The 25,258-nt window shown below is 36.1% G+C and overlaps 1 protein-coding gene and 2 pseudogenes across 1 annotated transcript; 1 reads left to right on the top strand and 2 right to left on the bottom strand.

Annotated features, from left to right (window-relative positions):
- On the bottom strand, positions 1-754 carry LOC122135506 (annotated as a pseudogene).
- Positions 755-1,715: 961 nt separating this feature from the next.
- Positions 1,716-14,360, top strand: LOC109085102 (annotated as a pseudogene).
- Positions 14,361-18,262: 3,902 nt separating this feature from the next.
- LOC109085100 (proteasome activator complex subunit 1-like) lies at positions 18,263-23,690 on the bottom strand. Its single transcript, XM_019099743.2, has 11 exons — positions 23,448-23,690; positions 23,250-23,282; positions 22,906-22,968; positions 22,307-22,408; positions 22,113-22,164; positions 21,713-21,810; positions 21,414-21,482; positions 18,977-19,044; positions 18,806-18,860; positions 18,636-18,722; positions 18,263-18,527 (listed from the first exon to the last, which is right to left on the bottom strand). Exons 1-11 carry the CDS (start codon positions 23,484-23,486, stop codon positions 18,441-18,443), a joined length of 753 nt encoding a protein of 250 aa, XP_018955288.1. The 5' UTR covers positions 23,487-23,690; the 3' UTR covers positions 18,263-18,440.
- Between the last annotated feature and the right edge of the window lie 1,568 nt (positions 23,691-25,258).

Genomic DNA, 25,258 nt, shown 5'->3' with positions numbered 1-25,258 from the left:
ATTCCAATCTAACAGTCTAGAAAGTTTGCAGCCATAAGCAATTCCCAGGGCAATCTCAGGAGCAATGGGGAATTCTGGGATCTCTGTCGAGCTGTTGGTATAACGCCACTTTATAGGTAAAATATCATGCAGACTTTGGAGAGAACATGAGACGGGATCTCCCGGAAGTTCACCTCGTTGGGTTTCATTTTTCCGCAAACTGACCTAGAAGAGAGCATGCAACTGTTAGTTTAGCGCTTCCTCCTTCTGGTCAGATATTGCTAAAATGTTTTTGAAAACAAATGAGTGATGGAAGAATTTCACAATATAACAGCTAGACTTTGACCATGTTTCACACTCACCAGGTCCACTCAGCATAGCCTTGATGTGCCAGAGGTTAAAGCATGCTCTCTCTTCACAATGACTCCTGGCCATCTGAAGAGATCAGCTTTACATACATGGCATCCGGGCCTTCACACCACCATAAGTCCGCTCTTCAACATCTGCCGGAAAATGTTTTTATTTGGACACTTAAGGGAATAAGAAGCTTGAAATTGAAGCTAACAGGAATAAGGATGAATACGAATGTATGTTGTAGGTTCCCATTAAATGCCGATATACAAAAAGCACGCAAGCTGGTCGAGATGTTACAATTTCCTATTTGCAAATAAATATAACTCAAGGTAACTTTACAAACCCATTGTTTCACAGGCGCTGTATTACTCCTGCAAACAACAAAACAAAACATCAGGCTTATGAGAAAAATCTGAATTATTGTTAAGTCAGCATATGAGAAGCAGAGACAAATAGGAAGAATCTTAGAAATAAAACACAAAACTTTTGAGATAATAATGACAGACGTTTATAAGGCTCGTTTTTGTGTTTATTATCTTTTGCTGTACTTGGGTATTTACATATTTGTTCTCTTATTTTTCTATAAACCGTCTCATAAAAGCAGATTGTTCCCATAACAACAGAGTTCCTACACAATTTTTGAAAGCGAAATAAATCACATTATTTTTACATTTTCTTCTTTAAGTGATCTATAAATCTCATGAATAAAATCTATATTGTGGCTAATTAAATGTACAGCGGTCACAACTCACCACGAATTAAAATAACAAAACAAGTTTCTTCTTGAAAACACAGACGCTGGATACAACTGAGTACTTCCGGTTCAAAATGTGGCTTATAATTAAAAGCCCCCCCAGCTCTAAAATTCAACCAGCACTAACATCTAAATGAATGATTTCATTTTTACATTACACACCAAGAATACGTTCAAAAAGTCCCCCACACATACTGCTTAGGGATTTAATTTTGTATGTATGCATGTATGTACCTTGAGGAGCTCGGTAACGGAAAACTAAATCAAAAATTCAAAAGATTAAATATTCCTAAACTTTTAGGCAGCACAGCACTAGCCAAATGTTTTTACATTATAGATCGTTGTTAATTATATGTACATCAGTCTAACAAAACTGTCCAGCAGATGGTGCAATTGTACCTTTACGAAAACGAGAAACTATGATTTCTATAAATAATATTATTATCAAATAAATAATCAATTTAGATACGGTTTCTTCTCCCATCGTACTAACATTACTATTGCCGAGCACTCTTTTAAACTCTTACATCTTTATTCGTGTTGTTTATGAAATACTAATAAAATTTCCAAACCTTCTTTACACTTTGTTGTTTATGAAATACTATTAAGTGAGAATAGGTGAAGAAGTATGAATGGCCTGTTCAAAGCAGTTGTGAAAAAACTTCTTGCAGTATTTGCAAGCCTTCTTCTCCACGACGGCCCGGAGGGTTCAGATGGAGCATCAGAGCTGCTCTTCTTTTCTTTTGGTTTGCCGTTCATTTGGAAGAACTCTCTGGGCTGCAGAACCTCCCCAGAAGTTTGAAAACAGGCATCATATATAGCAAACCTGTTATTGGTGCCTGGCTAGGACCTTAATATTCATGTGTTAGACCATGTGATGCATATTGGTTTTTGCCCATGAGTTCCAAAATATTCAGAGCCATAGTGTTTTCTGCATGCTGCCGTTGTTCAAAAATCACAAAAACCAACCCACAAGACCAGTTGGTTATTGTAAACACACGCTCACAGAACAGATTGGTCTGAAATGGTGGAATTCTTTATGCAATAATTGTTCGGATCACATCTGGGTGCAAATCACTGACAAGCAATGACCCCCATGGTTTATCGTCATCCTCCCCTGAAGACCAATTGCCATTTCATTTGCTATTTGGATTGTACAAAACACAACTGCTGTGTAGAACTCACAAGTCACACTGTATCTGAGAAGGGACTTAAGTCTCAGCCAGATGAACTGACACAGCTTTGTTCCTTTTACAGGCTCCGAACAGACTAACTTCCAGTGATGTCACAACAGTGACATCATAAGAGGTCATCCAGAGTCTCATTTCTCAACCAGCAAAATTCAATTATGTGTTAGAAGTGATGGAAAGTCTAACATCAGGTCGTTTCAGGGTCTTGCTGTTTTTTTAGCGTCTGTAATTTTATAATTATTGACACATTTTACCTCTGTGTGCTGACCTCTTGCTTGTGTTCTCTGCTGTTTTCCTCTGAATAATTTACTATTTTTTCTTTTTTTAATTTCTTTTGGAATTTGTTTATGTTTGCTTATATACCCATATATTTTATAAATGACATCAGACTATTTTTTATTGTTTTTACAATTAGGAAAACTAAACATACCACATGTAGCTTTTAGTGTAGTGTATCTAATTTATCTAATCGAGAACTTTGCTAGCTAATTTTTTTGAGTCACTTCCAATGCTGAATAAAAGTTTATCGTTATTTTTTTTTTTTTAATATATTTTTGTATATATTTGGGAGCTCATGACAATGAAAAAAATCTGCAGTTTCTACTTATTAGGAGTGCACTGTTAATGGTTTGTTGCTGGAAAATCAATATTTTCAATATAGACGGCGTAACTGTCAAAGACCTATGTGTCATTATGTGAATGTGCTGTTTCTATTATTTGTGTTTGCTCTGTGAGAGAGCGTATCTGTGTCACGTGACGCGAGAAGGAAGGCGAGTCGCGCGAGACCGTAAACAACATGGCGCGTCACGACCCTAGACCGTCTTAAACCCTACTCAGGGAAACAGAGGCGTTTAGCTTCCTGAACTCACACGTTTACAAGCTTCAATTTTGATAACATTGTTTGGTGGTTCTTCACCGAGGTCTGCAGGAAGAAAGCCAACGGAGCAGAAGAGCTGTCAAAGCGCTGTTTACCATTTAACTGGGGTAGGTCTCTATTGTAGGTCGCTTAACTGTGTGCTAGCTTGAGCGCTATAAATAACAAAGGGCTGTTTTGGGTGCATTTTTAACGTAAAAAGTAGGCTCTTATGTATTTTGCTTTTTTAAACTCTTAGTTTGTAAATATGAAGCAATTCAAAGTTCGTCCCATGCCATTTGCTCCTTTCAGTTCGAGCCTGTCATATTAGCATGCACGCCTGTCAGTCACATCAGCTGCAAAGTCAACATTAGTTTAAATCACCTGTTTATGTTTTTGGTGGTCTTATTAAAATAGTGGGATGTTAATACACTGACATACCACACAATTAATGCACTACATCAGTGTTCATTTCGTACATATATATATACATATAAATACATATTTATGCATTGTGTCATGTCCATCACAAATTTATAGTCAGGCAAGTATATTTCTTATTAATTGTGTGTATGTCCTATTATTTACAGTATTACTAAAGATGTGTTAAATGTCTCTAAGATAATCCCTAGAATTGTTTGTCTTACTTTTTTAAATAATAATAATGCTAACAATAATTCTCTGTGCTTAGTATTTCTCAAACATGTTAAAATGCATTAAAAAACCTTAACAAAGTTTTAAGTGAAATTTGTTTAAACTACTTTTTTTTTTCCATCTCAATAATTTAACATGCATAGTACTATTCAAACATTTGGGATCAGTAAGAATAAAAAAATAAATAAATTCATGTTTTTATTCAGAAGTGCATTAAATTGATCTACATGTAACAGTGACAATAAAGACATTTTTAATATTACAAATGATTTCTTTTTCAATTAATTTTGGTCTCTTTAAACTTTCTAAGTCACCAAAGAATCCTGAAATTGAATGTTTCAGTTTCCACAAAATATTAGGCAGCACAACTGTTTTCAGTATTGATAATAATAATAATAATAATTGATAACAAAATCAGCATATTTCTGAAAGATCATGTGGCACTGAAAACTGAATGAGTAATGGCTGCTGAATATTCAGCTTTGCCAACACAGGTATTTCGCTTATTATTTGGATGTATGTCATAGATTCAACATAATTACTAAAAGTCCGATAGTGTTCAATGTCCTGCTTTAAATAAATTTTAGCATATTTATTACTATTTCTTTTTTATAATGACATGAATGTGATTGCTTGTATTGCTTATTTCTGAGTAATTATGGTTGGCAGACAGAATCAGTCTATGGGCTCTCAGTCCGCAAACGTTCTGGGTACGGGGGGTGTGCCGCAGTCGGGGCTCTGGCAACAATCCAGACCAGTCTGAAACCAGAACCCAACCAGAATTCCAATCAGACGGGTCACACACAGTCTGAGAGGCAGTCAGGTCTGAAGAGAACGTGACTTAGCACAAGTTCTGCTGGCGTACCTATACGGAGCTGAGGTAATTATATACATAACCTACATAACATTTATTTGGCGATCCCTTTACCACCTGGGCTGTATGTTCTGGAACTCTACCACTTTCCTCTTTTGTCATACGGGTCAGAATAGTTCTACCTTTTTCTCTACAATAGGGGCCAGGTCCGCCTGGTCCATGGAAGTGGAGCAACGGGCCTACAGCTCGTGCAGTCATATTCAGACTCAGATGAGGACAGCGATGGGGCCTGGATGGGCCTCCAGGCTAGAGTTAGAAATGGTGCATCGATATGACCCTCCAGTTGGGAATGATGGACTATATGGCACCCCCACCCCCCCCTCATAACTTGAGTGAGCCCCCCCCCGAATGGTGCCCCCCTCCCCCCCCCCCCAAATACTCCATTGACCCCCTTACACACTTCTGTGGTCATTTAACTATGGCCGTTTTTATACTCTCTCAGTGTTGATGCCCAACCAGACACACAGGAAGGTTGACCGCAGTGAGATCCGCACACAGATTCCTGCTTGCCACTGCTTCCTCAGGCATAAATGGGAGCAGATACAGTTTCACACAAATGCTGGCAGAGGTAAGGCAGATCTGTGGATATTAGGTGTGTAACGGTACACGTGTTTCGTTCCCCCGAAAAATATTTGGTACTGGTCTTTTCGTTTCAAGTACACATTTGTATCGACACAATACAGCATTGTTTTAAACCACTGCACGAGTGGAACTTCATTTGCATACAGTTTTTTTAATTGAGTGTTTGATTATTATGTTTTAAAAATAAATAGTAATTGTGAATTTAAGTTTGGGGCTCTTTTGTTATTGTAACCTTATGGTAATATAAAAGTGCTCCCCACTTTAGAGCATAAGCTGAGGTAGATTGTTAAATTTTCATTATTATTGAATTTTTTTAAAGAAAGAGCCAATTTGTTCAGTAAAACCTCTGTTATAATAAAAAAAAGTATATATGTGTATGTGTTTTTCGTTTCCCCCCTGCTGTACTAAAACCTTACTGAACCGTGATGTCAAACCCGAGGTACGAACCAAACCATCATGTTTGTGTACCGTTACACCCCCTAATAGATATTCATCTTAAATGGTACAGAGCATTTATAGTAACGATACAATGTGGTCTGAATGATCAGTTCATCCAGCTCTTTTACTTTGCAGCTCCTTCAGATTTGTAATTAAGAAATCAGGAATCTTTATACAGCCAAACAGGAGTAGAGTTCAGAAATGTGTAGCTTTCTATAACCTCTAACTGTGTATTTCTTTCTGAGCGGGAAAAAGGACGGTCTGGGTCATTTCTCTCAAGTTTTGCTCTCACGTGGGGAGTGCAGCCGAATCCGTTCACAGTAGGAGTGCAACATTAATGCAATGCTACAACAATAATATGTATATTTGAAACATTTAAATACTATATACTCACAGATACAGGGGCACATGTTGTCAGTACATTTGAAATAGAGATATTTTCTAAAACTGATCATCTCTTTGCATATGTATATAAATAATTAATATACATATCCTCATAGTTTCCCCTGCCTAATCATGTGGTAATACAAGGACACTTACCAGCAGAAAGTCTTTTGTGGAGTCTACAGTGATGAGGGAAAACATGTTCCCTGTCTGCATGCCAAGGTGAAACCTGTAATTCAAGACTTTGTCATCAGTATTTATTTTCTATTTTTAGATGTTCATACATGTTCAAATGCATAACAAAAGTTCTACAAAGTAATTGTTTTAAAATCTTTTTTTTTGGCTTTATTTTTAGAACATAAAACTCTACCCGTTCAAAAGTTTTGGGGTCAGCAAGATTTTTTTTTATTTTTGTAAGAATGCAAGAATGCATAAGACTGATGAAGTGACACTAAAAGCGTTTATAATGTTACAAAAATTTCAAATAAACGCTGTTCTTTTGAACATTATACTCAACAATAATCCTGAAAAAATGCTCATTGTTTTTACACAGAAAATATTAAGCTACAAAGCTGTTTTCATTAATATAAGAAGAAATGCTGAGCACCAATCAGCATATTAGAATGATTTCAAGGATCATGTGACACTGAAGATGGAGTAAAATGGCGGCTATACAATCAGCTTTGCCATCACAAAACATAAATCACATTTAAAAAAATATTAAAATAGAAAACATTCATTTTAAATAGTAATGATATTTCACAGATAGTAATGTTTTTACTGTATTTTGATCAAATAAATACAGCCTACGTGAAGAATGAGACTTATTTCAAAAAACAAACACACAAAATCTTTGAACCAACCATTTGAATTGTGTAGCGCAAACAGTATTTTTACCTCTCCTTTTTTCTGTCTGTTTTTTATAGATCAGAAGATCAGGTTATATGACACTAGTAGGGGTCGTTTTACTCTAACGAAGACAGTGAAGGGCCATAGACGACGTGGCCTGGAGCATTCTGGATGTGTGTTTCACCCCTGATGCACATTGTGTGCTGTACTCCAGCTGGTCCTGACTACAGTAACCAGGGCCCAAATCAGTTAAACCTAGACTTTGTTGGCACTACTGGCCATTTATTCCTGTTATGACAGATCTGTCTGTGCCTCCTCTCTTTAGTCCATGTTTTGCAGGTAGATGGGGACCGTGAAACACCACACCGCTCTGGACCTTCAAGTTAGTGTTCCCTCATATTGAAATTTTCAAGCATTAAAAACTCAGGTAATCACCTTTTGCTTCCTCTTCATGTGGATGACAGCATTAGAATAAGATTTCCATAACCATTCATCCCTACCGCCATCACATTATTGTTAGCTCACCAAAACCTTAAACACACTGGCAAAGTGAAATGGTGAAGGAAGTTTGTTTTCAAAGTATGACCCAGTTGGGGTTGTTGTTTTGTTTATTTTAAATGCGACAAGTTTCTGGTTATTTATGAGCTCACTTCTTTGTATATTTATTCCATTTCGACACTCATTAACTAGAGCCCGACCGATATATCGTTTTTGGGCCGATAGGGTACGTTTTGCCGATATTACCATCGGCCGATTTGAGCCTGTCACTGATATATCATGATCGCAAAAATAGGCCGCCGATATGAAAAGTATTTTTTTACAGAACATATAATGCAGATAAAATGCTTCGAAATGGTTTCATTCTTAGTTTTGTCCAGCATGTTGTGCTCCATTGTTTGCATACTGGCTACCTGGATGAAATGCTTTTAAAGCTAAAGTCTATGGAAAACCATTGAAACTTTGAATGACCAGTATCTCCGTAACGGCATGGCGAATCCGCACCAAATTCGGGGATCCCGTTAGCTCGAGGAACTCTCTCCAAACACAAAATCCGTGGATGTCTAGAGGCCCTCTTTCGAATAAGACCACCCCTGCGGCGATAGGCCCCAGGGTTCGGGAGTTACTGGTGGTTGACTTCGCGTTTCCCGGCGCCGAGTGATATCTAGCAATCCTGGGGTGATACTGATGCATTGAGGGTGGCTGTTCGAGAGGGATCCTCGAGCTGAAGGGATCCCCCAAAATCCGTGGAATGAATTTTTCGTGAAGTGAAATAACTTCACGGAATAGTTGAAGTGGAACTTTCAGTAAGGTGAATAACTTTCAAACTTTAGCAGTTCAGTGCACTCCTTGTATTTGCACTCATTTTGGATAATAAAGTTTATTGTTAAATTGTTAAATCCCTGCCTCCATTACATTTCTGTACACGTATTATAAGTGTTTGATCCCCATTGATTGATCATTGCAAAAATTGAATTTATGGCTATCTATTTTGTTTATGTATATACTGGTAGGTTTTATATACTAGTACCATCAAATGTTTTTTGAACTCGGGAACAACGAAAAGCAAATCGCGTGGATGGGCGGGAATTTTCCGAAACTGAAATGAACTGGCTCGCGCGAATAAGAGGGAAGGGGGGTGCAGACAAGATAGGACTGAGAATCGTCGACTTTGCTTGTCCAGTAGAGGCGGGTGAAACTCAGCTTTGGAATCATCAAGTTTATTGAGCAATGGTGTTCTGCCCTAACCTCCCTACAGCTCGTATCGCTAGACCCAAATGACCCAGTATTTGATCAGGGCATCTGGCTCATAACTGTATAGGCAAGTTTATCTATATAAATTGGCAGCGATATACTGTGAGTGGTATGCTAGTGAATAGTCAAATGTTTTGGACACCCACGCATAGGAAAGTTTCCAAACTTTTGCTGGTACTGTACTATAAAAATAAACAAAGAATATCGGCTGTGAACATCGGTAGGAGACAATTTTTTTTACGTCCCTAATACGTATCGGTATCGGCCCCAAAAAACCCATATCGGTAGGGCTCTACTCATTACTGTAGCAAAGACATCATATCTAGCTAACTAGATATTGATTATGAGCTTAATATGTAAGAACAAGAACGCCTCCTATATTTGAAATTTCTAGTAGATATATGTATTCAAGCGCCATAACACCATGTGCCAATTAGTGTAATGGCTGACTTGCTTAGTGGGTCTTTCTGCTGCCCTGGCATCAACATTCGCATTACATGTTGACAGCGTCTCTGCATTGCAGTTTGAACATTTAGTGACCAATCCTGTGATAAGAAACTGTAATATTATGCTTTTAGAGGTTTTGGTCTTGCTCTGTTCCTCCCCCCCAGGGCTGTGTGGTGAATGAAAATGAGTTTAAAGATTTATATTTGGATATATGTTCCAGTATAGTCTATGAGCTATATTTGATGTAATCACCATAGTAATTACTTTCGTTGTTAATGTTCATTGTGGTGCTAATGCTGACAGGTGGACTTTTCTTCTTCAGTCCGGATGAAGGAGGTTCTGTGTTTTCTCTCTAGCAGCATCCACAGATGGAAAAGAAATTTTTAGGCGGGATTAGTAATATACTATGGTCTAAGTATACTAACCCAGAAACAATCCCCTTTGCCTAACTCAATATTATAATTTTTTTTTAATCTGGATACTTTTTTCCAAAATGTTTTGCGTTTCTGATTTCCACTATTGGAGTGTTATTTAGTGTTTATTTTAATTCATTAATTTTAATTATTTATAGCAAGGATACACCACCAACTCATACAGAAGAAAACTAAGCGCTCGTTTCTGTTTGTTCTTAATGATGATGCGCTTTTTCTCTCCATGTCAAATCAGTGCAAACGATGGCTGCCTGTATGTGTTTTGAGATCGTGAACAAAACAAGAGAACACTAAAGGTATGGTTCACACATTAGTAAAGTACTAGAAGGGTATACATTGTGCACTCTTAATAATATAATAATAAAAAATATTTATTTAGAGGCTACTGGATAAGAAAAAGTCACAAATACCCAAAAAAAAACAATCAAAAAAAAGACAGTAACCCAAAAAAGTAGTGCTTCACTTCTAAATCTGCTGCACTTCTAAATACAATAAAGGTAGAAAATTTGTGAATTAAATGGCGCAAGCTTTTTATTGTTCAATATCAGTTAACTCTACTGTCAAGTCTGTCAAATTTATTAGTCTATCCTGTGATTTTAAACCTTCTATCTATCATTCTGTCTATCGTTCTGAATTTAAAGTCCTCATTAATATGCAAGCTAGATTTAATGAGAACAATATCCAGACATTATCCTCTGTAGCATGACATCAAGTGTTATTTTTCTTTCTTTAATCTCAACAATCTTTCAGATCGACGCTCATGAGATGAACGTGAATGCCGTCGCGTTTGCAGACAGTTCATCACAGCTGCTGTTCTCCAGGCAGTGATGATGCTCTGTGTAGTTATGGGACAGACGTACCCTCAGAGAAGACAGACCACATCCGGTGGGTCATCTGGCTGGACACAGATTGATGGCGAATCACCCTTCATACACAGCCAAGGTATAATAGCACATTCCCATACTAGTATATTTGTGGAATGGTCAAGACATAGTGTTTACAATACAGTTACAACACACTGCACAGACCTTTTACGTAATAATATGTGATTATAAACCAGATGATTGTGAGTATGATACAATATACACTTCAGTTCAAAAGTTTGGAGTCAGTATAATTTTTTTATTATTTTGGAAAAAAAGTTTTATCGATGTTTTAACCAAGGCTGCATTTATTTGATCAGAAATACAATAAAAAAACTGTAACAAGGTGAAATATTATTACTATTTAAAATAACTGTTTTCTATTTTTAACACTTTTAAAATGTAATTTATTCCTGTGATGCAAAGCTGAATTTTTAGCAGATATTACTCCAGTCTTCAGCATCACATGATCCTTCAAAAATCATTCTGATTTGGTGCTCAAGAAACATTTCTTCTTATTATCAATGCTGAAAACTGAACTGAAAAATAGAATGGTCAATAGAGCATTCATTTATAATAAAAATCTTAAGTAACAATGTGAAAGAAAGTCTTTACTGTCACCTTTGCTGAATTTAATGCATGCTTGCTGAATATAAGTATTATTATTTTTTAAATCCTCCTGACCCCAAACTTTAAACAGGGGTGCATATATAGGAATCATTTATCAATAAAAATAAAAGAAACAAAATGCGTCCAAACGAAAAATTAATAAAATAATATATATAAAACAATTCTATTCCTCAAAAAAAAGTTCAACTAAAAAATAAACTAACTCAATCACAAAATCAAATTAGTCCTCCATAAAAGGTTTGACTATTCCAGCTGCGTCCTGGTGCATAAAAGCAAATCGTGGATGTCCACATACTTTTGGCCATGTATTATATGTCACAGTGAACAAGATGAAGGTAGTTAAACAGTTAAAGAGCTGGACTGTTATCATAAAATTTGCAGGTTCAAATCCATGTATGTATGTTTTCCTATAGGGCGACGCTCGGTACTTGATCAGCAACTCCAAAGATCAGACCATTAAGCTGTGGGACGTGAGGAAGTTTGCACCTAAAGAGGGAGCTTGCAGCCTCACGGCTCTCGCTGTCACACAACAGAAGAACTGGGACTACCGCTGGCAGCAGGGAGAGGTGTGTTAGCATTCTTAGCATGCTTGAGCAACTATAATTGACCTGCAAGCCCTGTTGGTTTATGGTCAACCTTAATTTTACAATTGAACACAAAGCGCTTGTTCTGACTTATTATTTTGTTGGCCTGCAGCACTAAAGAGGCATAAGCTGTCTGGTGACACCTCAGTGATGACCTACAGGGGTCACGGGGTTCTGCACACACTCATTCGCTGCCGCTTTTCCCCTGAATTCAGCACTGGACAGAAGTTCATTTACACAGGCTGTTCAACAGGCAAAATCATCAGTAAGCAGATAATGATTACAAGTGTGAAAGTCTTTCAAAGTGGCTTTTTATTATTATCCAAATCTATTTTATTTCACCTCCTCCCATTTTTTTTTTGTAGTCTACGATGTGTTGACGGGAAGCATTGTGTCCAAATTGTCCAATCATGACGCATGTGTGAGGGACGTCAGCTGGCACCCGTATCACAACAACATGGTCAGCAGCTCTGTAAGTAAAACCATTGTTTAATACTAGAGTTTATTTTGTTAATGAAAACTGATGAAAAATATTTGTTTTTCACAACATCATTAAACAGTTAATGTATCTACAGGCATATATAATCTCTCTATATTTTTTTTAAACAAAAAAGAGGAGAAAAAATATAGGCCTCCAGCAGTTTTCTTGCTTGTGGTAGCCAGATGTCAAGAGTTTTTCTCTTAGAAGGACACATTTACTTTCCTCTGTTTACTGATAATCTGAAAACACTGGCAAACATATAAATTGGAGTTTAGCCATCTCCATCAAGATATACATATACATATACACAGACATATATAGGAACAGAGATATACAGTGATGAGCCATTACATTATGGCCACCTATCAAATATCCTGTAGGACCTTCTTTAGCCCATAAAACAGCAGCCACTTAGTGAGGTATTGATTCCACAGGGTGCCGATAGGTCTCCTGGGGTATCTGGTACTAGGGCTGGGCGATATATCGCATGCGATTGTCACGTGCATTTCGTCAGTAAAGCCGTTTCTGATTAGCGCTTTTCTCCATCACCTGCTTTCAAATGGAGCGGCATTTAATAGACAGAGCCGTAGATCACTGACAAGCTACGCAATATCGCGTTCATTATCGAAGGCGATTCATGTGCGACAATGAACGTGATATTGCGTAGCTTGTAAGTGATCTACGGCTCTGTCTATTAAATCCATAATAAAAAAAATCCATTTACCAAAACAAAACTTGAATAAACAAAAAAGAGTGTAGAATTGACTAATATGATGAAAACTAAAAAGGACATTTGACACAGGACTAAGAGTTACAGGGGGGTGGGGGGGGGGGGTGGGGGGACATTTGACACAGGACTAAGAGTTAGAAAAAAACAAAAACATAACTTTAACACTAAGGGCCCTATTTTAATGATCTAAGCACATGGTCTGAAGCGCACGGCGCAAGTGCACTTAGGGTGTGTCTGAATCCACTTTTGCAAGTTTAACGATGGGGAAAATGGTCGGCGTGCCTGACACATGGTCTAAAAGGGTTGTCCCTATTCTCTTAATGAGTAATGGGTGTGTTTTGGGCGTAACATGCAATAAACCAATCAGAGTCTCATCTCCCATTCCCTTTAAAATCCAGTTTTAAGCTCGCGCCCTGTCGGATTCGCTATTTACGTGGTGGAATTTGCAAGAGCAAAGACTGAATACTTCTACAGAGAGTAACCATCTACGGGGCAGAATAATAATCTTTTAAATTGTAAACCTTTTATTTTTAATATTTGCCATGTTTGTAAGTCTGTGTATGTAATAGTCTATGGTAATAAGCAGTGCATGCACATTGTTCACCCGCCTATAGGTGCATATTACTTATGCGCACTTTAATTAACAAAATATTGCACCATTGGTTTTAGACCAGTTTTCAGTTGGTCAGTGGCACAGTCTATTTCAGTTGCCTCAAAATAGCAATGCGCCAACACTGCGCCTTTTCAGACCAGCACGCCAGTGGGTGCACAATTGGGCACAAATGCATTTGCTGTTTAAACAACGTGCCGCAGGATGTGAAAATGATAACTGCGTCAAGCTGAAACTAGCAAAAAAACACTTGCGTCGTGCCTGGCGCCACATTGCGCCGAGTCTATGATAGGGCCCAATGACCATGAGACTTCTTTGAACTCATTGTTCATGGGTCGCATCGAGACCGCGCTCGTGTCTGTTGCCAAGTCCACGGTTTAAGTGAACTTTATCCGATGTTTGAGTGAATAAAATAGCCTTGACAGCCTTACTTACAGGAGTTCTACTACTATTGGCTTTGCTCTCTCTCACCGGACTCGTGTGTGTAGGTGATGAAAAAGAGGAAAGCAGGCATTTGGACCAAAGCACTGAGGCAAGGGAGGGGGGACTCACAATGTTTCTAAACTTAAAACGCATTTTTGCCACGTTTGTGTTGTTTTACTACTTACACAATTGTTTAAAATATAAAACGTTGTTACTTAAAATAACACAGACTGGTTTTCATAAATATTTTTGTGGGGGGCAACCCTCAGATGGGGGGGTCCTGTCCCCCCCACCCCCCCCCCCCGTATTTCCGCCTATGTCAATATCTGTCTTTTTTCCTTCTCTTGTCACTGTTCGCTCAGTGGGATGGTGCCATACGTCGATGGGAACACACGCAGAACCACCTTCTGGACAGCGACAGAGAGAGGATGAACGTGGATATGCTGGAGACAAAAACCAAATGCTATTGATGATGTCATAGATAGATAGATCCATCCAACGCAGCAATAATATGAAGAAGAAAAAAAAAAAACAAAAAAAAAAAAAAAAAAAACCTGAAAAGAACAAATTACTCGAAATCATATTGATGTAGTGTTAGGCAGGGTCTTCAGGTTTTTGTTTGATTTCACATTACCAGCACAAAAAGATGATACAAATATGTTTAAGCTAAAAGGATCGTTGACATTTAGTAAATGGACTCGGGGCGTGCTGTGATTTCTCTTTTACGCCTCTCTTTCAGCTCAGAGATTTAAACGCAGGTTTAAACTTAAGTGAAAGACTTTGAGTGAGTTTCACCAATATAAAGAACGCATGATTTCAGACGGGCACAGCACCACTGCTTTGCTTGAAAAATTACTGTATGGTAACTGTTGCTTTACCCAGAAAAAGCAATACTTGGATAATGAAATATAAAAAAAAATAAAAAAAAAAACATAATAAACACAATAAAAAACATGCAAATAAAAAAAGGAAAGAATTCTGGGAATAATTCTAAGTATTGTAAGATATTTTATTGCTGTAAATGTTCAGGATTTGATTTTGTAGTTCAATGTAAAATAATCTTTTCTGTCAAAACTGAATGTGTGTTAAAAGTGTGTGTGTGGAGACAGTTGTGGGTTTACGGGGTACAGGAGTGAGATTCTTAATGCGTATGTGTGTGAGCATGTGTGCAAATATGTTTCTGTTGAAACAAATTGATTTGTGTATGATTTAAGTGCATTTCAAATTAATTGTAACACTCACAAAATTGTTTTACAAGAATAATTAAACTCACGTGCACAACTTTGTTTGGACTCTAAATCGTATCAAATATTTCAGCCAGCTGCAAAGAAATACAGTTATTTTGCATTGTAAGCCAATTTGTATGTGCTACATGCATTCAAAATTATTTTTCAAACTATTTAAGACAAGGTCAGAATTGCGTTACTCCCATTGACAGTGACAGTCTCTCATATAGTCTGGACACGAGTGTACTGTATATCTGCTGTATTGTAAAGATAGGTAAAGCTAAAGAGGAGAACATGCTCTTTTCTAACCTGTGAAGAAAAAAAAAAACATATGCATTACTATTCAAAATTTGGGGCTCAGTAAGATCTTTTTTTAAGGAGATGAATACTTCTATTCAGCGATTACAATTGCATTAAATTGAACAGAAGTGACAGTGAAGACATTTATAGTGTTATAAAGATATTTTTCCTTATTATGATGATAAGAAATGTTTCTTCAAATCTTCTTAAATCAGCATATTAGAATGATGTCTGAATCATGTATTCAGCTTCACCAGCATGGGAATCAATTACATTTAAAATATATTAAAATAGAAAACAGCCTTTTTATATATATTTCATAATATTACTGTTTTTACTGTATTGTTTAGTCAAAGAAATGCAGCCTTGGTGAGCATTTCTCAAAATACAAAAAAATAAATAAAATAAATCTCACTGCCAAACTTTTGAACAGTTCTGTAAATAACAATAAATAGTGGGAAAACACCTTGAATTAGCACATTTATTACAATAATCATAAAGTCCACATAGTTACCAGTTATCTGTTTATATTAGTTTATAGTTTATAGCAAATAGAGTATAATGTGTCGATCTTACAATAACAAAACTGTTTAGAAGATACACTACATGCACTAGATTAGATTGTTTTGTGTGTGTTCTGTTTTGTATTTTTTTGTCTGGTGTTAAGCTTTTTGTTTAGTGTGTGTGTGTGTGTGTGTGTGTGTTTTATTTGTTTTTTCCAAAGTTTTTTTCCAAAGCCATTTAAGATGGCAATGTTTAGAGATTTAATGAATCAATTAATATAATAAGTGAGAATTAAAACAGCAATTTAAACAAAAAAGTCAAAACAAAAAGCGTGAGTGAGTGAGTATGAGAAGTGTGATATAAACCAGCAGGTTGAACTCTACTGTGAAAACAAAAGGGAAGCTAATAACCCTGCTGACAGATGCTAGAACAATCTCATTTCTGTCCTTGTCTCAGTTTGTGCTGTTAGTCGATCTATTGAACATGCAGTGGAAGTTCTGCCCCCAGCAAACCAAGATGGATCTTTGGGGCCTGAAGGAGATGCTTTATAAGATCCATAACTCTGTCAACAAGCATCTGCACTGGGCTCTGGAGCAGTTTACTGATCTCACAGATGGCCTACTGGCTCATTTCTTATTTAGACAGCATTTTCACTCCCTTCTCTCTGTGTTGGTGATGTTTGGACCTGCTCTGAGTCTCTGGGTCTCCAAGTACAGCATATTTGGCAACAAGAATCACTACCTGTACAGGCAAGATTTTATTCTAGTTAACTCTAGAATTACTAGAATTACCTCATCACGAGTTTTGACTGTGAACACATACACACACACACACACACACACACACACACACACACATTATATATATATATATATATATATACACACACCACACATACATGTCCATAGAAATATATACATGGGTAAAAAAAATTAAAAATCTGCATCAAAAGAATTTTCAATTCCAAATAAAGCACATTAAATTTAAGTAAAGTGTCTACTTTTAAGGGTTCAAATAAGTTTTTGGAGAATAAAATGTCAAAATTTGTTTTAAATAATGTTACATTGTCATTCAGTGTAACACAATATTTATGTAAAAATTCAAACAACATGCTTATTCTGACATGTACATATTAAAATACATAAAAGAATAAGGAGGCATATTACATTTGATTGTTTTAAATGAGTAAAACATTCTTACTGACAAATGGGCAAAACCTAGGATAGTGGCAAATTTAAAAAATGTAAAATTACAACTAGTATTTGGGGTGAAAATAATTAGTCTTTCAATATATCATAAATTGATTTTTGTTGTAAATATACCTGACAAGATTGTTACACTGAATGACATTTTAGTGGGTCTCTTCTCTAAATCGGGAAAATGTTCAGAAAAACAAAAACAAAATTGCAATTAAATTAAACAGAAAATTTGGTGTGGGAAACAACAACAATTTAAAGCAGTTTTACTCTTAATGTTTTTATGCTTAAACCCTTTTTCATCTTTGACCCACATACATATTAATTTCCATATATATATATACACAGTAACAATATATAAGTTCTTTAATAAAATAAATACATACTATTTAACATATTAGTCACACTTTGCAATAAGATTCAATTTAATATTAATCAAAAAACAATCATGTTTTTTTATGATTCATTCAGGTTAATGTTAATTTTATGAATATTAGTCATTCTTTATTCATGTTTGTTCATAAAGAAATATACATTAAAGTAAAATATATATAAAGTAAAACTATCAATATATAAAGAAAATAAACTAATACTTGCTGTTAAAATTGTTACAGTAGTTCAGTGTCAACAAATTGTACTTATTTCAACTTATTTTTTTAAATAATATGTATAAAATTTCATAATTATGAAGATAACATTTTTATATAGTCATATATTTGTTGCAATGCTGAAAATCCAGCATTTTCCAGACAAATAAATGTGCATGGGTGGAAAACAAAGTCTGTATCTTCAGCTACAAATTTATAAAACTCTACAAAGTTTTGTTAAAAAGGAAGATAATTGATGTATTAATTTGTACATTTAATACCATTAATGTTTTTTTTATTCATAATTTTGTGGAAACCATGCTACGTTTTATTTCAGGATTATTCGATGAATAGAAAGTTTAAAAAAAAAGCATTTATTTAAAACAGAAATCTTTTGTAACAAACTTTTGATAAATTTTTTTGCATCCTTATTGAATAAAAGTATTAATTTCTGATCAAACATCTTACTGATAATTTGAACTGGTAGCAAACATGAAAAATTAAATAGTAATTTTCCTGTTTTGTCAGACTGTAATATTTATTAAGGTGTTATGTTTTGACATTTTGAATAAAAACATGAGTGATACCACATTTAGATACACTTTTTATTGAGTAAAAGCTGTACTACAATAGGCTCTGTTGATGTAACTGAATCAATGAAGTCAATGCACTGTGACTGCGCATCTGAAACTCAATACGACATGTTTTTACTTTTCAGCAAATGTGTGTTTTGTATGTCTTTTCAGTGCAGATCAGCTGCTGTACTCAGTAGATAAGTGCCTTTGAAGATAAGTCTCCTCTGGGCTTCTTAATCTTGTCAAAATTCTTGGTGATGACATCATACAGCACGGCCTAGAGATGAAATCAGCCATCTTTTCAGACACATCTCACCACCATCCATTCAAATCAGAATTGCAGCACTGAGATGTTTTGTTTAGGGTAAGTTGAGACTGAACTTACGTAAGTGTTGCGAATCTCCAGGACTATGATGCGTAACTCACTGTACTGGTGCTGATCCAGTTCATGGACAAGCTGCCTGAAATCTCCCTGTTGCCAAGCAACAAAACAATCAAATTATCAGAAGCTGTGAAATCATGTTAAATGATAAATTGAACCGCAAATAAACTGACCACATGTGGCTGTTTGGAAGCTTTGGCCACAGCGTCTCCTCTCTCACTGTAGTACCTGAGGAAATAGAAAGATGTCACAACTGCATGTTCATGATTAAAGAAATTTTAAAATAGAAAATACAATTATGTAAATAACTATGAATGTGTTCATAATGCAGTCTGGACTCTTACTTGGAAATCTGTGTCTGGAATCCCTCGATCTTGGTGCGGGTGTTGGTAAACAGTTCAAAAACTTTTTCCTGTTGGAACATTCGTGCTTTTATTCACACAACTTACTACTATTAAATTATATATACAACATCGTTCAAAAATTTGGGGTCAGTGAGATTTTTTTTAATGATTTTGAATGAAGTCTCTTATGCTCACCAAGACTGCATTTATTTGATCAAAATACAGTCGTGGCCAAAAGTTTTGAGAATTACATAAATATTAGTTTTCAAAAAGTTTGCTGCTAAACTGCTTTTAGATCTTTGTTTCAGTTGTTTCTGTGATGTACTGAAATATAATTACAAGCACTTCATACATTTCAAAGGCTTTTATCGACAATTACATGACATTTATGCAAAGAGTCAGTATTTGCAGTATTTTTCTTTTTCAGGACCTCTGCAATTCCACTGGGCATGCTCTCAATCAACTTCTGGGCCAAATCCTGACTGATAGCAACCCATTCTTTCATAATAACTTCTTGGAGTTTGTCAGAATTAGTGGGTTTTTGTTTGTCCACCCGCCTCTTGAGGATTGACCACAAGTTCTCAATGGGATTAAGATCTGGGGAGTTTTCCAGGCCATGGACCCAAAAATTTCAACATTCTGGTCCCCGAGCCACTTAGTTATCACTTTTGCCTTATGGCACGGTGCTCCATTGTGCTGGAAAATGCATTGTTCTTCACCAAACTGTTGTTGGGTTGTTGGAAGAAGTTGCTGTTGGAGGGTGTTTTGGTACCATTCTTTATTCATGGCTGTGTTTTCGGGCAGAATTGTGAGTGAGCCCACTCCTTTCGATGAGAAGCAACCCCACACATGAATGGTGTCAGGATGCTTTACTGTTTGGCATGACACAGGACTGATGGGTAGCGCTCACCTTTTCTTCTCCAGACAAGCCTTTTTTCCAGATGCCCCAAACAATCGGAAAGGGGCTTCATCGGAGAATATGACTTTGCCCCAGTCCTCAGCAGTCCATTCACTATACTTTTCTACAGAAGATCAATCTGTCCCTGATGTTTTTTTTGGAGAGAAGTGGCTTCTTTGCTGCCCTTCTTGACACCAGGCCATCTTCCAAAAGTCTTCGCCTCACTGTGCGTGCAGATGCGCTCACACCTGCCTGCTGCCATTCCTGAGCAAGCTCTGCACTGGTGGCACTCCGATCCCGCAGCTGAATCCTCTTTAGGAGACGATCCTGGCGCTTGCTGGACTTTCTTGGACGCCCTGAAGCCTTCTTTACAAGAATTGAACCTCTTCCCTTGAAGTTCTTGATGAACCTATAAATTGTTGATTTAGGTGCAATCTTAGTAGCCACAATATCCTTGCCTGTGAAGCCATTTTTATGCACCGCAAAATGATGGCTGCACGCGTTTCTTTGCAGGTCACCATGGTTAAACAATGGAAGAAAAGAACAATGATTTTCAAGCATCACCCTCCTTTTAACATGTCATGTCTGCCATTCTAACCCCAATCAGCCTGACATAATGATCTCCAGCCTTGTGCTCGTCAACATTCTCACCTGAGTTAACAAGATGATTACTGAAATGATCTCAGCAGGTCCTTTAATGACAGCAATGAAATGCAGTGGAAAGGTTTTTTTGGGATTAAGTTAATTTTCATGGCAAAGAAGGGGACTATGCAATTCATCTAATCACTCTTCATAACATTCTGGAGTATATGCAAATTGCTATTATAAAAACTTAAGTAGAGCGTTCCAAAATAGCGGACGCATCCACGTGTCTCAAAACTTTTGGCCACGACTGTACAGTAAAAACTAATATAGTGATATATTTTTACAATTTAAAATAACTGTTTTCTATGTCATTACATTTTAAAATGTAATTTATTCCTGTGATGCAAAGCTCATTGCTCCAATTTTCAGAAATCATTCAACAATCTGATTTGGAGCTCAAGAAACACTTCTTATTATTACTAATGTTGAAAATTGATGTGCTGCTTAATATTTTCACGGAAACGGTGATATATTTTTTGAAGATAAAAATAAAATGAACATTTTTTAATTTTATATGTTTGTACTGCCACTTTTGATCAGTGTAGTGTGTTCTTGTTGGAAAAAATATTTTTGAATGGTAATGTAATTTAACATTATAATTAATATTTGCTATAATTGTCCTTCACACAAATTCATAAAACTGGCACACATTGCACATCATTCTGATATAAATTAACTGAGATAAACTACATATTAATAATTTGTTAAGTTAATCTATTAACTATTTTTTATTTTATTTTATTCTCAGTATCTCTAGTTGGGACTCACTTTTTTTTAATGTAATGCATAAATATGTATAAATTCTAATCTAAACTTAAACTTAAGAATTATTCATTTGTCAAAAGTTATTTCATTCTGTCACAAATATGCCTGACACCAGATACATTAACTGACCTGTACAGCAACTCCAAAGTTGTTCCCATCTTCAATTTTGGGAATCTGCAGCTGTATCCACATTGAAACCTGCACAGGTGCGCAACACAAATATTACACAATGTACACAAAATGTTGTTAAACCAAAATGCTTTATTAAACTTATTGATGCCATCATACAGTATAAAATGTTTACTATAATTATAAACCTAGAAATTAAACTATTATAGAACCAGTTGAGAAATGACTTGTCAAAAAAAGTCAAACCCATCAAAAAAAAACAACAAATGAAATTTAAACATACGACAGCACTTCCTCACCGTGTTAAGACACTCCTTCAGAGTCTGAATCTCAGGCTTGATCTGTTTGATGAGTTTCTCTACTGTCTCATTGCAGGCGATGGGACCACAGGGAGGACCTTTCAGATCATAATCATTAGTTCACCACTTTGTTACCAGTCACCAGTTTGTAAGGACAGAGATGAATACTTTCTAAAGTTGGATAAAAGCGTCTGCTAAATGATTAAATGTAAATGTTCTCAAAACCTTCTTTAGGGACTGTATAATTTCTATGACATTAACAGTGACTCAGTGCCCCCTTGTGTTCATGCTGTGAATTACTCCTCATCATTTTGCATTTGGTTGAATTCAGGTCTAGGGAAAAGAGAACCAGGCGAGTAACATTTTCAGTTTCATTTTCCAATTCCTTCTAAACATTTACCTTCATCCTCGTCTTCTTTATCTCCACCCTTCTTTCCGCTTTTGGCCTCTTTCTGTTTGAAAAAAACATCATTACTGGCTTTAAAGTCTAATCAATTACTTAAACCAAAGCACAATACAGAGAATCAATTAACTTAAAAAGAAATGAAAGTGAAAAATGATGCTTGTTAATAATAAATGATGTGTTGCGATTACCTCCTCTTTCTTCTTCTTTTTGAGCTCCTCTTTGGCCGGGTCAGGGATTGGGATGTCCAGAGGAGCCCTGATAACGGACAGATCCTTCAGACTACAGGAATCCTAAATAAGACAAAACCATAATAAACAGAAATACAGCATTTCTTAACTCATTACTCAATGAGTGTGGATGTTAAAGTGATAGTATACCTAAAAAAATGAAAATTCTGTCATTAATTACTCACCCTCGTGTCGTTCCAAACCCGTAAGACTTACTTTATTTAGTCGTTATTTTTGTTTTCTTTGCACACCAAAAGTATCACATTATAACATTTAAAACAAAAAAAACACACATGTCACATTTAAGAAAATTTTACCATTTTAACAATGTCCGTACTTTGTTTCTGTGCCTCGACCCTGGTAGGACCCTTGCTGTCTATGGAGGGTCAGAAAGCTCTCGGATTTCATCAAAAATACCTTAATTTGTGTTCCGAAGAAGAAAGAAGATCTTATGGGTTTGGAACGACATGAGGGTGAATAATTAATGACCGAATTTTCATTTTTGGGTGAACTATCCCTTTAATGAATGCACCTGCTGTTTTTGATAAATGACTTTATACCTGTAAGACGTTGTCCATCTCTGCTATCTTCTCAGGGAAGAAGTTTGAGATCAACTGTTCGGCCTGTGTAAAACACACATTTGACTGTTTAACACACTTTTACTACAGCCATTGTTACTATTTAAAAATAATAACTAATGATACTTACACCATTAAATATCTTTAATAATAGTACATAAATCACATTTTACTTATTATAATAATAATTATAAATAAATAAAAGTTTTATTGTAGTAACTGTAATAACTGTGGTATTTTTGGCATAAACTGTAATTACTGTGGTACATTTTTAAAAGTAATGAAAGAGCGTTACTGAACAAATGTGTAATTAACGTTAACGTTACCTCCTTTGTGATTTTTTTGGAGAATCCATCCACCTGCAAAATATATATGAAGAGTTTGTCAAACTTGCAACTTAAACCCAGGTTCAATGTATACGCTTATATTTAGAAGCAGGTTAGACTCAAAATGCATAATTTCTGACAAATAAACAGTCATAAATAAGTTTAAATCAGGTTTCGGGCCTATAATAGGCGCTCTACCTGTTTCTTGGACTCAGGGCTCATGTCTAAAGAAGTCATCGTTGCAGGATAATCGTTTCGATCTGTCTCGCTAAACTTTATTACAGCTGTTTGCAGAAAAACAAGCGTTTAATGTCTCATCCCACTAGATAGCGTGGGATTTTGGTTGAAAAGAGAAGACGGGATCCAGTTGTTATCGACGAAACGACGAGAAGTCACAGTTAGTCAGCACAAAGAATGAAAATGAAAGTGAATCAAGCGTCAAAATACGTCATTCTTGATGTGATCGCAAGGGGGCGACAACAATTAAAACTTACGGAAACAGGCCGTTTTGCCAACTAGAATAAAAGTCCTTATTTTCTTGTCACTGAATTAAATTTTGTACTATACTTTGAAAATGAAAATTTAAACAAAATTTGACTACTAGATTTAATCATGGAAATGCTGTTTATTCCTTGACTTTCCACTCATTCCATCATAGATATCCACTGCTGAAACAGAATACCACTGTTTACATGGGTTGTTTGTATATCAAAGGACTGAACACGTCTCATTGATCTGATAAAACTGAATTAAAAGAATTGTCACAAAATCTGAAATTTGCTGAAAGTGTCCAAACAGCTGATGAAAACATCACAGTAATCCACAAGTAATCTACAGGACTCTCCATCAGTTAACATTGTGAAGTGAAAAGCTCCATGTTTGTAGGAAACAAACTTTAACTTTAAACCGTTGCTCCTGGCCAGAATAATGGTCCATAATCCATAAAAACGCGTCCTCCAGTGATATAGACCATGCCCTGTTGTCCACTCATAATTAAAACCCACTAACTTATTTGTTTAGAACTGTTTTGGAAACATTAATACAAACTTGTGTCTTACTGTGATGTTTTTATCAGCTGTTTGTCACCCAGTAACTGCAGAGGATCCATTGGTGAGCAAGTCATGTAAAGCTAAATTTCTCCAAATCTGTTCTGATGAAGAAACAAACTCATTTACATCTTGGATTGCCTGAGAGTGGGTTCATTTTCATCAAATTTTGATTTTAGGGGTGAACCCTTTCTTTAAGGAAGATTTCAATTAGTAAAACTCTTTTCAAGTTCATAGGACATAGTAACTATTGGTTAAAATGACCCATGCAATGCATGCTTTTGTTTTTCACAGTCCAAAGGGCAAAGTTCTCTTTTCTCATCAAACAGTGTGTGTGTGTGTGTGTGTGTGTGTGTGTGTGTGTGTGTGTGTGTGTGTGTGTGTGTGTGTGTGTGTGTGTGTGTGTTAGTGAATGAACGTGAGAACAATCCTTGCTATCACAAGCACTGCCACTTAATTCATAACCATACAATTTTCTCTCAGATATTCACTCACAAATATTAACAAAGAATGCTAGTAACACACTGAAACACATGTGGACTTTTGGAATTGAAAAAATATATATTTATTTCTGGTTAAACACACTCCAATAATGTTTGTTTTATATACGACTTCAAAAAATCATTTTACAGTGTAGTCTAAAAAGAATGTGTGACAATAAATCACCACCCTCAATGTACATACTGTAAGATCTTAACCCCATGAACTATTTAAGAACTCTGGACATAAGAGTATCTTTCAAAATATCACAATATTGCATGATTTTATTATTTCATCTTAACTCTAAGGAGTCTAGTGGGGCACTGGGCTTTTGTGGATCTGTTACTTCACACAGATTAAAGTCTAACCACAATGGCTTTTCATCTTATCTTTATCCACTCTCATCTAATCTACCTCTCTCAGACAAACACTGATCTTTAGCCTGCTCACAGTGTTCCTGTCCTCTCTCACGTTGTCACTCAG

Source organism: Cyprinus carpio, chromosome A24 (assembly GCF_018340385.1).
Source record: "Cyprinus carpio isolate SPL01 chromosome A24, ASM1834038v1, whole genome shotgun sequence".
Taxonomy (NCBI): Eukaryota; Metazoa; Chordata; class Actinopteri; order Cypriniformes; family Cyprinidae; genus Cyprinus; species Cyprinus carpio.
Note: the sequence above shows the minus strand (reverse complement) of the source record. Positions and strands in the feature narration are given on the sequence as shown.

Coding starts and splice junctions, on each gene's coding strand:
- LOC109085100 (XM_019099743.2), bottom strand. CDS start 23,486: ATGACTTCTTTAGACATGAGCCCTGAGTCCAAGAAACAG. Junction 22,969..23,249: donor CCAAAAAAATCACAAAGGAG/GTAACGTTAACG, acceptor TGTTTTACACAG/GCCGAACAGTTGATCTCAAA. Junction 22,165..22,306: donor AAAAGAAGAAGAAAGAGGAG/GTAATCGCAACA, acceptor TTTTTCAAACAG/AAAGAGGCCAAAAGCGGAAA.